At 40.3% G+C, this 12,995-nt stretch overlaps 2 protein-coding genes across 2 annotated transcripts in view; both read left to right on the top strand.

Annotated features, from left to right (window-relative positions):
- Positions 1–474: 474 nt before the first annotated feature.
- On the top strand, positions 475–5,362 carry LOC121177472. Its single transcript, XM_041031800.1, has 14 exons — positions 475–542; positions 1,009–1,044; positions 1,275–1,538; positions 1,680–1,949; positions 2,062–2,331; positions 2,495–2,800; positions 3,378–3,644; positions 3,762–4,025; positions 4,104–4,217; positions 4,359–4,374; positions 4,460–4,536; positions 4,662–4,754; positions 4,934–4,999; positions 5,147–5,362. The coding sequence occupies exons 1-14, from the start codon at positions 506–508 to the stop codon at positions 5,152–5,154; spliced, it is 2,088 nt and encodes a 695-aa protein (XP_040887734.1). The 5' UTR covers positions 475–505; the 3' UTR covers positions 5,155–5,362.
- Positions 5,363–5,910: 548 nt separating this feature from the next.
- LOC121177471 overlaps positions 5,911–12,995 on the top strand; it is a 21,271-nt gene continuing 14,186 nt past the window's right edge. Inside the window, exons 1-20 of the mRNA XM_041031799.1 lie at positions 5,911–6,063; positions 6,166–6,230; positions 6,418–6,453; positions 6,686–6,952; positions 7,554–7,823; positions 7,960–8,229; positions 8,312–8,584; positions 8,675–8,950; positions 9,201–9,482; positions 9,615–9,887; positions 10,054–10,413; positions 10,528–10,785; positions 10,973–11,218; positions 11,327–11,434; positions 11,565–11,580; positions 11,705–11,802; positions 12,006–12,056; positions 12,154–12,219; positions 12,350–12,412; positions 12,564–12,638. Coding sequence (XP_040887733.1) covers positions 6,194–6,230; positions 6,418–6,453; positions 6,686–6,952; positions 7,554–7,823; positions 7,960–8,229; positions 8,312–8,584; positions 8,675–8,950; positions 9,201–9,482; positions 9,615–9,887; positions 10,054–10,413; positions 10,528–10,785; positions 10,973–11,218; positions 11,327–11,434; positions 11,565–11,580; positions 11,705–11,802; positions 12,006–12,056; positions 12,154–12,219; positions 12,350–12,412; positions 12,564–12,638 — 3,325 coding nt within the window. The 5' untranslated portion in view covers positions 5,911–6,063; positions 6,166–6,193. The remainder of the gene's footprint in view (positions 6,064–6,165; positions 6,231–6,417; positions 6,454–6,685; positions 6,953–7,553; positions 7,824–7,959; positions 8,230–8,311; positions 8,585–8,674; positions 8,951–9,200; positions 9,483–9,614; positions 9,888–10,053; positions 10,414–10,527; positions 10,786–10,972; positions 11,219–11,326; positions 11,435–11,564; positions 11,581–11,704; positions 11,803–12,005; positions 12,057–12,153; positions 12,220–12,349; positions 12,413–12,563; positions 12,639–12,995) is intronic.

The following is a 12,995-nucleotide window of genomic DNA, read 5'->3' as shown; positions in this document are numbered from 1 at the left end:
TCCAGAAACTCGTGCAGAGACTGGAAATGGATCCTCTGTGTTTGAAATCACTTTCCTAATAACGCTGATCGGTTACATGAGCAGAAACAGGCACTGTGGGTGGCAGGTATGTTTGTAACATGCTTCAGTTCAATGAGCCTACATCTTATTTTGAGTCAAAAAAAATTTTTTTGGTCTATTGCTATACCATTAATACTGTTCTTTTATTTTACTGAAAATCAGGCACCAACCTCTGTATTAAAGTCAAGCTAATAATTCTGTGCAGTGCCAGGAGAAGAAGTGTAAACATTAAAACATTCTGCAGTCAAATTAAGTCTATTTCTATTAGGCTCATGTAAAAGGGAAGGAAGCATAACTCAGAAGAAGAAGAAGTTGGGAAAACTGCCAATGCTATATTTATATGAACTGGAACTTCTGTTTCTCCACAGTCACTGGTTTCTCTTCATATACCGCAGTTTTGCTTTTTCCAAAGCAGAGTGGCAGAGTGTCAGTGCTGGGCGTGAGGATGGGACACATTTTGCCCTGTGTGCCGGCGTTATTCTGTGAGTACATCACTGACTAATGTGACAGATTAAGGAAAATGTTGTAGTGAACAGACTTGACCAGAGGTTTGTTTAGTTTGCCTGAAAGTTTGAGCAGAGCAGACTCGTTATCAGCGTGGTTGTTTTTTAAGAAGGGGATCTTGGCTGTGTGATTTAGTGTGGAGGGCTGTGTTAACGGTGCTAAGTTTAAGAATTAGCCAACTGTAGAATTCATGCTCCAAACAAATAGGGGGCGGCATATTTCCACAAAGTTGGGGTGTTTTGCACTATTTGGTTCCCCCTCCCCCCTCCACTTCCCCTGTGCCGTTGGGCACACCGGGACAAATTAAGGTGGGCCGCCCCATCAGCTTGGTGGATGTTTTGATTGTAGTAGCCGTTGATGAAAGCCCAGTTGTTTGGCATGGTTATTGTTTATCAATTGTTTCTATTGGATTGATAATGTCTTAAATTTCAATCTTTGTTTTAGTGCTGAATACACTCCTCCATTATGGACATGCTGAAGGTAATTATTCAGTCTTCTTTCTTTTCTCTGATATTTATTCACTTAAGATGAATTTCCTTACTGCATTACTTCTAAGAACGCCCTTTCTTTTTTGTCCCTTTTGTCAGTGTCTTCATTATTTCAATGTGTCCACACAGACTGGATGAACAGATTGTGACCAGAATAGTGTGTAATAGGGTGATGTGTTGTATTGCTAACTGTGTTGTATGAATGTTTGTGTTGTGTTCTAGATGCTGTTCTGACACTTGAGCCCAACTGGTCCATTTTTTTTGAGGGAGAATCTGTCACCTTCGTTTGTGACATAAATGAAGGAGAAGACAGTGACTGGCTTTACAAAATCCACTACGATGGCCGAGAATTTATTTACTACAATACACACAAACGCTACACATTACATCTGGCTACAGGCAACAGTGCTGAATACCAGTGCTTTGGTCAACACAAGAGATCATATAATATAAAAAAGAGTAATGTCGTCTCTTTGACTGTATTAAGTAAGTCATCAACGTTTTATTATCATGAGAAATTTTCCATGACCACCAGTACTTATTTCTGAGACATTTTTATTACATTTAAATCTCATGTTTTATATGTTTTCATTTTGAAAATATTCATATTTTTGGTTCTTATAACAGGAGATATACCCAAGGCCAGACTGACACCAGGCACAACAACCATACCAGCAGGAGGCAGCGTGACGCTGACCTGCTCTGTGGAGGGCTCTGATGGCTGGAAATATACCTGGTACACACGAACCTTAGGCTCTTCTGAAGCTCAGACCTTGAGGAATAGTGATCCAAACAAAGTGATCAATATCTCACAAGGAGGCGTCTACCTGTGCACAGGATGCAGAGGAAATCCAGCCTTCTGTGCTTATGGTGATGAGGTCACCATTAGGATAACTTGTGAGTTTAGCAGTTTCTTTCAGAATAAAACAACACGCCTTCCTGATTACAAATTTAAAGCCACAAAGTTTTCTTTGTTGATTTTATATTTGCATATTTTTGGCGTGAACAGTTTCCAATGTCGCCACTGTGACTCTGCAACCCAACTGGCCTCAGATATTCCGGCGTGAGACGATCACTGTCAGATGTGACATTCAGAGAGGTGAAGGCACTGAGTGGCAGTATGAATGGAGAACACCTTCGTCAACCACAGAACCGGCACAAAGTAATCCCTGGAGGATCAGTGAGTCCCACAGTGGGGCCTACATGTGTAAGGGCAGAAGCAGAAAGGACCCGTATTCTTCGACAGAGTGGAGTGAAGCCGTTACAGTGACAGTATCAGGTACGTCAGAACTGGTCCTGGATCAGTTACGTTTCCTTTAAGGGGCGTTCAGGCTGGCTTTGGTTGTTGTCCATTTCAAATATGGAGGACACAAACATTGCACGTGATCCACCAACAAAACATACTAACACGTTTTCATTCTGGGACCATTTCTTTTCAACAGAGCCCATGCCTGTCCTCACTGTGTCTCCATCATGGCTAAGTCCTGGAGCCTCAGTAACTTTAAGCTGTGAGGTTAAACATCCATCTCCAGGATGGAGGTTTTATTGGTACAAAGCGGTTCCAGCTCTATCAAAACCTGACGGCCGTTACAGCTATGAGCTGCTTCCTGGTAACAGCAGTGGGACTGAACAGAATTCCTTCGTCATCCATGAGCAGACACACACAGCAGGATATGTGTGTAAAGCTGTGAGAGGAGACCCAGCCTATGAAACAGATTACAGTCAGTCTAAGTTTGTCTGGTCAGGAGGTCAGTTTGCCTGCTTTTTTTTTCTTTTTCTTTCCCTTTCTGTTGACTTTGGTCTTTCCAGTTGTTTATGTGTAACTTATGCCTTAAAACTTAGGACAACTTTTTTTCTGCTAAAACCAGCATCAGGTCAAATTTCAGGTCTTAAATTTCAGACTTTTAATTTCTTATTTTTCTCTTTTACTTTAAAACAGTTGTGCTGTATTTAAACCTCTCTCCTTTAAATTTAACTTGTTTAAAACAAAAGAAAACAAAACTATGAAAAACCCCAAACACACATCTTTATTTCCAATCAGATATTTCTAAACCTGCGTCTTTTGCAACGCTCTGATTGCTGTCTTCTTCTGTTGCAGCAACTTTTCAGGGTGCATTACTGCCACCAACTGTTGACATGCATTACTGCAGTTGGCAGAAATGTACATCACCCCTGTGTTACCATTATGAGTGCAGCAATATGATAACACTATCACGTAGTAGAGATACAATACAACATTAAAAACACAATAAACTTAATTATTTTCTTTGCATTTTAAAGATATTGTGCATGAGGTTTGATCCTTCATCATGTTTTGTTTCCCAGATTTTCATCCAGCAGCGTCTCTCAGAGTGAGTCCCGACCAAGTCCAGCATTTCATCTATGACTCTCTCTCACTGAGCTGTGAGGGAAACTCGACTGAGTGGAGAGTGAGGAGGTTTATTAAAAGAGGAAATGTGTCATGTTGCTCTTCTTGGGGCAGAATGACTGGATCCACATGCAACGTTCATAATTTAAGGTCCATTGATGCCGTGTTCTGGTGTGAGTCTGGATCAGGAGAGTTCAGCAATGCAGTCAACATCACTGTAAAAAGCAAGTTTTAATCAAATGTTCCTTTCTCCTTGTAATTTATTCTATGTCCTCCATGTATGTTCAACTTGTAAGAGCTGATGTCTGAATAACACTCCATATTCTCTGACTGTATCACAGATTATGGTATTATGTTGGTGAGCCCTGCCCATCCTGTGGCTGAGGGAGCATCGGTTACTCTTCTCTGCAAGCTGAGGACAGAAAATGTTCCTTCTAATGTGTTTTTCTATAAAAACAACAAGCTCATTCAAAATGACACCAGACGAGAGCTGACAATCCCTGAAGTGTCAACGTCACATGAAGGCTTTTACAAATGCGAAGGAAATGATTCAGTGCAGCCCTGGCGGAGCTGGAAGTCACCAAAGAGCTGGATGTCAGTAAAATGTGAGTATGACTGAACCTGACCTTGACTCTGTTTTTGTAAACCACAGTGGAAATAATACAGATAATGTATTATAACAGTGTCCGGGCCTGAAAGCTCCTTGTTTCCTGTGCCGCTGGTGGCTGGGTTGGTTTGTGGAACTGTTCTGATTACTCTGCTGCTGCTGCTGCTGTTCTGCTACAGAAAGTCGAAAGGTGAGTCTGTTTCCTTCTGACATTTGATTGCACTCTAATTAGTCAACAGACGGATGTATTCTGACCTAATCACATGCACAACAGCAACCATACAATAATTTGCAATGCAAAACCATGTAACAGCAAATGTCTTTTTCACAGGTTCACGCTCTGTCAGGTTGGTACAACACTCTCTTCTCTCATTTTGAGAATAGCAGCAGTGAATTACATGTTTCCTATTTAATATTTATTGCACCTGTCAGGTCTCAGAACACCAATCAGATTTCTGCTACAGACCACGTGATCAACCAGGATGAAACTCCTCTCCATGGTCAGCCTTAATCCTGATTCATTTCATAAGTTAACCTTACTTTTTGTGTTTAGCAGATTAGGAAGATTTTGGAATTCATATAATGGGATTAAAATGATAAATCTGACCTGGGCTTGATTTTTACTGCTCTGTAGGTCTCTATGAATCAATCAAAGGAACTGAGGACACCGTAACATCTCAGGATGTTACATATGCTTCAATTGAGTTGAAAAACATTGCTTCTAAGAGTAAGTATTTTTCATGAGGTAAGAACCACATGTAATAAATATTATTCTGCAAAGGTTTTCTCTGCTTGTTTGACGTTATGTCTGCATTTCTGAAGAAAACAATACAAATCAGTACATGAGCAGTGTAAACAGAAATGTTACTGGCAAATATCTCGATCTAATCATCTCTCCATTCACAGGAAGATCAACTCCATCAGCGGCTTATGAAACTGTTTATTCTGAGGTCAAACCTGGAACAGCTCATGGTAATAATGCTGCGATAACATAATGTGCATATTAGTCACTGTGACTAATATGTCTCTGTGATGATGTATTTTACATATAGTTAAATGGGTTATAAATGGGAGTAAAATGATAGACAGCACCCTTCATTTTTTAATTTCTTCTTCCAGATGAATGAAGAAATCTATGTCGACGAACCCAGTGGAATGGAGAACGACATTAAAGCTACATACGTGTTTAGGAAATGTTTGCAGATTTTATTTACTGTAACCATTTTTTCACCTGTAATTTATTATATGTCGTGTTTGTATTGTATTAATGTTAATGAACTGCTGTATGTTGTTTTCACCCCGATGGCTTTAGCAAGTTTTTTTTTCTGGTATTTTCCGTGACCATCCAAATGTCGTCCTTGAACTACATCCAATAAAAATCTTCACTTATAATCTGTTGCACTAGTTATGTGTTAGACTTGGTCAAACACTAATAGACCTGGCTGGTCCAGGTTTGTAACTCCACCCACTCCCGCCTTTAAAAGGCCAGGTGAGGGCGCAGCACTTCCTCTCTGTCTGAGCCGTCCTGTGTGCAGGTAATGAAGGATTTGATTTGGAAATAAAGACCCAGGGAAAGGTTCTGTTTTTAGTTTCATAGATGCATTTTCTGATGACACACACAGTGATAGGTTTACCTGTTTTTACACTCTATATAGCAAACCTAAGTTTGTCTGGACTGGAGGTCAGTATGTTTGTTAATTTCTTTCCCATTGATTTTTCCTTTTTTCCTTACTGGTGCCATCGTCAGGCAAAATTGGAATTATTTATATTTCAAATATATGAATGAATAAATTCATATTCTAGCGTGCATCGCTCATCCCATTTGGACTTAGCTAAATTCTACCACTTATGTTTAAGATACAGTTTATATTTATGTGCTTTGTCATCTTGTTGACGTAGTAATGTCCTGTGTGGGCTGCGTGGTGCCTGCTATATTGGGTGGCTCAGCAGGAACTGGTTGAAGCTCAGCGTAGTGGTGTGAGGTCTGTGGAGGAGAAAAAGGAACCTGAAATGGGTTGAACTCAGAAAAAGCAGAGGTAGAAAACCTCTTCTCTCATTTTGAAATGAAGTATAACCACTTTGTCTCCACAGTTCTCTGTTTCTCTTCCTGCTGCACTTTTAGTATTTCTGTTTTTCAGAAGCGAGGGGCCTGTGCTGGTCGTGAGGATGGAGCGCACTTTGCTCTGTGTGCTGTCTTTATTCTGTGAGTACATCAATAATTTTTACGGTACTTTAGAGAAACGTAGCAAGAAAAAGGGAGAATCACATATTTGTAGAACTCGCTTTTACAAAGTGACCTCAGTTTTACTTGAGTACCCACCTCTCTCTGCTGTATTTGACTGTTTACCTAGTTTGATAATGTCTAATGATTTAACCAATCTTCATTTTAGTTCTGAACACACTCCTCTACTGTGGACAAGCTGAAGGTGACTGAACTATTTTCTTTCTTCTCCATTTTTCTGTTTATCGCTGAAGATGTATCTTCATTCACTGTATCCCTCCTAATCACATCTTTCTTTGTTTGTAGTGTTATTAACGTTTGCATTGTTTCATTTGATCGAACATCAAATTAGCATGTAAACAAAGTTGTTCTTTGAAGTAAGAAGCTGGTTTGTACTTCCTCTAACTGTGTACTGTTGTGAATGTGTTGGGCTGTAGATGCTGAGCTGACCCTTGAACCCAGCTCATCCTACGTGTTTACCGGAGAGTCCGTTACCTTCATATGTGACATGAGAGAAGGAAATGACACTGACTGGTATTACAGATTCAGCTGGAATGGTCAACAAATTGTCTCCTTCAATCCAAACAACTCCTACTCACTTAACCTAACGGCAGACTCGGGTGGTGAATATCAGTGCACTGGTCGCCACAAGGACGCAACAGATTTTTCAAAGCAGAGTAATAAGGTCACTCTACATGTATCAGGTAAGATATCTAATTTATTCTTGCATCTTTGAAGCTGTAGCACAGCCATGTTGATAACCAGTGAACTATCACAGACATAAACAAGAGGAAGGAATCAATAGAGAATCGACATCTTACTTCTGTGGTTTCACATCCTGTTAGCAAGCAAGTCTTTTATTAGGCTGTCGTTCTTCAAGGACAAAATAACTCCTACTATCATTAAATTCATTTTGAGGTAGTTAGAGCCAGCTGGAGACACAACAGTCTCGCACATTTTGACTGGAATTCACCTTTTTGTGGATGGTGTAACACCCAATTTTCACAATGTAGACATTTCACAGAAACGAAAATTAGCCGCTGTAGAAGTTCAGCTGGCGAACTGGATCATTCTTATGTGAGAGCAGAGTTTTCGTTTGGGACCCTGTGAACCTCAGCACAGCAGGGAGTGAGGCGTGATACCGGGCTTCCCTCTGTGGAGACTCAGGGCCTTACACTGTCATACCGCACTGACGCCTGTGAACAGCAGCAGCAGCAAGAAGCAAGATAATAAGTATTTTGAGGAAATGTAAGTTTAAATATCCAAATGAATTAAATACATAATGAAAAATGTTTTTACAAACAGCACACAGACCAACAGCCACTCTGACAACAGGCAGGACATCCATACCAGTAGATGGCACTTTGAGAATGACCTGTTTGATCCAGGGCTCCGATGGCTGGACATATGACTGGTTCAGACGCACCTCAGACTCTCATGAAACTATGATTGTGATGGACAGCAAGGAAAACTTTGTCAGCATCTCACACGAAGGCCTCTACTGGTGCAGAGGAAGACGAGGAAACCCAGTTTTCTTCACAAAGGACAGTGATATGTATCGCATTGAAAGAACCTGTGAGTTCAGTCGTTTCTTTTTAAAAATAGAGAAACATGCATAACTAGTTAACAGCTATGTTAACTAGTTTTCTCTGTTGGTTTTATATTTCTGTTTGAATGTTCACTGTATATTTATATATTTTGGTGTGAACAGTGGCCAACAGAGTCTCTGTGACCTCGCAACACAACTGGACTCAGATATTCAGTGGTGAGGCGATCAGTGTCAGGTGTGAGATCCAGGGAGATGGAGACACTAACTGGGAGTATGAATGGAGAACAACAAGCTCAAACACACCTCCCATACACAGTGAATACATGCAAGGCAGTGCCTCTGTTTCCTACAGTGGAGTTTACTGGTGTAAAGGTAGAAGGGACTTGTATTCATCAACAGAGTGGAGCGGTGCCTTCACACTGACAGTATCGCGTAAGTCAGATGTTCTTTCATTCATACTGTGTTGTTTTTTCTATGTGTGTGATTTTATTTTTCAAATTATCAAACTTGACAGCAAATAAACCCAGGCCCACAGTTCTGGCAGAGGAGAGAATCATACCAGCAGAGGGCAACATAACACTGACCTGCTATGTAGTCAACTCTGCTGAGTGGAAATATTACTGGTTCAGACGTACCTCACACACCTCTGAAGCTCGGACCATAAGAGACAGTGAACCAGATGGAGTTATCAGTATCTCGCAAGGAGGCATCTACCACTGTAGAGGAGGCAGAGGAGACACAGCTGTCTTCACAGAGGACAGCGATGCAGTCACAATTGAGAAAAGAGGTAAGTGTCAGTGCTTCAGTTTGGAGTAACTCAGCGTGCAAAATCTGTGCTCAAGATTAATTTTTCTGTGTATTTTGTGTTTGTGAGCAGTTTCCAACAAGGCTTTTGTGTCCCTGCAACCCAACTGGCCTCTGATATTCAGCGGTGAGACCATCACTGTTAGATGTCAGATTCATGGAGGCGGAGACACTGACTGGGAGTATGAATGGAGGAAACCCAAGTCAAATGTAGAACCAACACACAATGAATACAGGATTGTCAGTGCGTCTGTGTCCAACAGTGGGAGCTACAGGTGTTTGGGTAAAGACAAGTCAGACATGCACTCCTCAACAGAGTGGAGCAATATCATCACATTGATGGTTTCTGGTAAGAAAGACTGTTTCGAGTCTCCTCGAAATTATGTTTGTATTAAACGACGTGGCTGATGATCCTGTCAAAATAAATAAACAAATGAAAGAAAAAAAATTACAAGAAAAAAGAAAAACTCAGTCCTTTCAAAGCCTGTTCCTAGTTTCATAACCAGATTGTATTATAATTAATTTATTATATATATTCAGTAATTAAATTGAACTAAATCACAGGGACAATAACAAAGGCTTTTATTTTTTTTCATCAGCAGACAGACCAAATGCTAACCTGAGTGCTGACGACAGAGCCTTTCCAATAGGGGGCAGTGTGGCTTTGACCTGTTCAGTGAACCCTTCATCATCTGGCTGGGATTACTATTGGTACAGAGGCAAGAAAACCTCTGAACCTCTGACGAACCAAGATGTCGTTTTCCACTCAAGTGGACAAAGTATCAGTGTCTCACAGGAAGGACTCTATTGGTGCAGAGGAGGAAGAGGAGACCCGGTTTACTACACAGAGTACAGTGGCTCAGTCACTATTCACAAAATTGGTAAGTGTGGCAAAAGAAAAATCTAATCTGCATTCATGATTGCTCATTCAGACAATAAGATGGTTGATGCTGATGCAGCCCTTTGCCATTTTTTTGTATCTTTATTGGTGGATTTTTTTAAAACACGAATAGTCAGCAACAGGCCTGTTGTGACTCTGCAAACCAAGTGGCCGAAGATATACACAGGAGAGACGATCGTACTTAAATGTGAGATCCAGGGAGGAGACAGCGAGTGGGAGTATGAATGGACAACAACCGGCTCACAAAAATCTTCAATCAAAAATGAATACAGGATCGGTTCTGCATCAGAATCGGACAGTGGTGACTACTGGTGTAGGGGCAGACTGAAAAGTGCACAACAGAATTCAACAGGATGGAGTGCTTCCTTCAACTTAGTAATTTACTGTAAGTCAGGTCATTCACACAGAAAGAAAACAGTCTACAAGTGTTAAACATTTGAAGATAATGTTTTTATGTGTTATTATATTATATCTAAACCAACCACATGTCCAGGAAGTACATTGAACTTTGTTTTCATTCTGAAAAAAAAAAAAAAATTCCCTTTTCACAGATGCACCAGAACCTGTCCTCACTGTGTCTTCATCATGGCTGAGTCCTGGAGACTCAGTGACTCTGAACTGTAAGGTTGAACATCCATCAGCAGGATGGAGGTTTTACTGGTATAAGGCTGTTCCCAGATTGTCTGACATGTATTTCCCCTACGACTATGGATACAGATATTGGATGAGTTTTCATGGCAGTTTTAATCCCTACGATTATGAGCTGTTACCCCAAAGCAGCAGTGGGTCTGAACAGGATTCTTACATTGTTCATAGACACACAAACACAGCAGGATATGTGTGTAGAGCTGGAAGAGGAGACCCAGTGTATTACACTAGGTATAGTGAACCAGAATTTGTCTGGTGTGGAGGTGAGTTTGTTTGTTTGGAGGTGTCACAGTTTTACCAAAACAAAACCCTTTTTTAAAAATTTACAGTGTCTCTGTTTTTGTTTTACTCCTCATCACACTTTTTTCTTTTTTCAGATTTTCATCCAGCAGCGTCTCTCACAGTGAGTCCTGACAGAGTCCAGCACTTCACCTCTGACTCTGTGTCACTGAGCTGTGAGGGAAACTTTACTAAGTGGAGAGTGATGTTTTCTGAACGAGGCCGTCTAAAGAAGTGCCCCTCCTGGGGGAGAATGACTGGATCCACATGCCATAGGCGCCAGCGCAGGAACGCAGTGTACTGGTGTGAGTCTGGATCAGGAGAGTTCAGCAATGCAGTCAACATCACTTCAGCTTGTAGGTTTTCATTACATTCATTCTGTGTGTTTTGAACATTCCATTATTTGATTTAACATCATGTCGTAGAATTATGTTGTTGACATATGCACTTGACGTACTGAAGAGTTCACTTGTCCTTGTGAGAGATATAAAAATATGAGAAATGTAGCTGATTAATTAACTAAATGATTTTTTTTTTGTACAGATGATAATGACGTTATCCTGGTGAGCCCTGTCCATCCTGTGACTGAGGGACGTCCTGTTACTCTTAGCTGTAATTTGAGGACAGAAAACTTACTTTCCAGTGTTGCTTTCTACAAAAATGGCAAACTCATCCAAAATGATGACAGAGGGCAGCTGAACTTCTCTGCAGTGTCCAAGTCAGACGAAGGCCTCTACAAGTGTGAATATTCAGGAAACGAGTCACGGGAGAGCTGGATGTCAGTAAAATGTGAGTTTGATTAATACAGACTTCATGAATATGAAGAATGAATATGTTTTTCCCCTCCTGTGTTATCCTGCCACAGAGTAACTTAATACTTCTTATTTCTTATTGCAGCATCTCGGTCTTCATTTCCTGTGTCGCTGATCAGTGGGCTGGTTAGTGGGATCACGCTGATTATTCTCCTCTCGCTGCTACTGTTGTGCTGGTACAGAAAGTCAAAGAGTGAGATGTTTTCCTGTTTATTTCAGATAAATTATTCTCTCATTATTAAACATCACTATCATGACATGGAGCAGTGGCTCAATTTACAATGCAAAGTCACGTAACATAATAATCATAATCTTTTTCACAGATCCCTGTTGTAACAGGTTAGTACCACACTCTCTTGTCTCATCTTCAACATAACATCAATACTTACCATGTGTTTTTTTGTTTTTTTTAAATGCTGAGCTAGTTTGAGCTCATACTGCTTGTTTTGACTCCGTGTTTCAGGCTCAGCCAGTCTCAGAGAATCAGTCAGATCTCTGCTACAGAACAAAGTGTCAACCAAGACAAAAATCAACAGCCAGTGTACTCGTCTCTTCTCTACGGTCAGCCTTCACTCTCATCTTAAATCCTTCTTCTCTATTCATACCCAGCTATTATATTGACAATAAAAACATCATACCCTGTGCTGCAGGTTTAACACTGTTAAACTAAATCAAGTACTTTAAAATAGCGCTGGAAGTTTAGAAAACTATCACAGACATGAGGTGACTAATTTGATGTGACCTCGACTTTTATTGACTTGTAGGTGATACTTGTGTCTATGAATCAGTCAGAGGCTCTGAAAACACTGGGGATGGTACAGTATACACTTTGTTTCATGCAAAGAAGTTCAGAACGATATGACTTTAACTGAATGAGTAAAGTCCAAGCAAGTAAAACCTTTCTGCTTTCAGGTGGCCCACCACGTGACTACAGAAGTGTTGTATCTCAGATTCAGCTCAAAGGTGTTGGAAAGAGGAGTGAGTACACAAAACATAGAGGAATTGATTGTTAATTCAACCAGCAATCCCAAGGTGTACGCGGTATGTAGCTAAAAGCATGTGGATATATTATGTAGGTACATTGATTCGATTTTTTTTATCTTTACAGGAAACCAAAATGATCCAGAGGAGATGTCTGACTACGATAATATGATTCCAGATCCAGCTAAAGGTACGAATATTAGCTATTGGCTGTTTATTGGCTGAGTCATTTGCCTTTGAAATAAACTTTTACTAAAACTGTATCATATCGTCATTGTTAGACAGAAGTTCATGCCATGCAGGTCAACATGCAGCCTCAAATACATGTTTTTCATTTGTAGGTACCGTTTTGGTCCAGGTCCATAAAGAGAGGTTTATCATCAACAAAACAAGAGACAACAATGTGAACTTCCATGATTAAAGGCATGTTTGACAGCATTCATACACCTGCTGCCAGCCATATATTACACACACACAGACACACAGTGTTATGTGCAGTTTTGTAGCAGAATCTATGAAAGAATTACATAATCTGGATTTAATTTCAGCATAAATGACAAGATTTCTCAGACAGTTTGCTTTTGTATTTGTTTATGTATGTTTTTGTTGCAGTGACGCTGTAACGTTGTAGGTTAGATGGCGTATGACTGCTGTATTCTTAAAGTAAGCTGTGATATTATAAATTTTCTTGGTCATTATTTACAAATGACTTCATGAATGATGATCTGAGACCACCTGCCGCTCACCGTGAGGCTAGGAGATTCGATTGTGAG

Source organism: Toxotes jaculatrix, chromosome 23, assembly GCF_017976425.1.
Source record: "Toxotes jaculatrix isolate fToxJac2 chromosome 23, fToxJac2.pri, whole genome shotgun sequence".
NCBI lineage: Eukaryota > Metazoa > Chordata > Actinopteri > Toxotidae > Toxotes > Toxotes jaculatrix.
This window is presented reverse-complemented; position numbering and strand designations above follow the sequence as displayed.

Excerpts from the sequence above, each read along its gene's own strand:
- LOC121177472 (XM_041031800.1), top strand. The coding sequence starts at position 506 with ATGGGACACATTTTGCCCTGTGTGCCGGCGTTATTCT. Across the intron at positions 4,537-4,661 it reads TCCTCTCCATGGTCAGCCTT|GTCTCTATGAATCAATCAAA; the intron begins AATCCTGATTCA and ends ACTGCTCTGTAG. Across the intron at positions 4,755-4,933 it reads GAAAAACATTGCTTCTAAGA|GAAGATCAACTCCATCAGCG; the intron begins GTAAGTATTTTT and ends CTCCATTCACAG.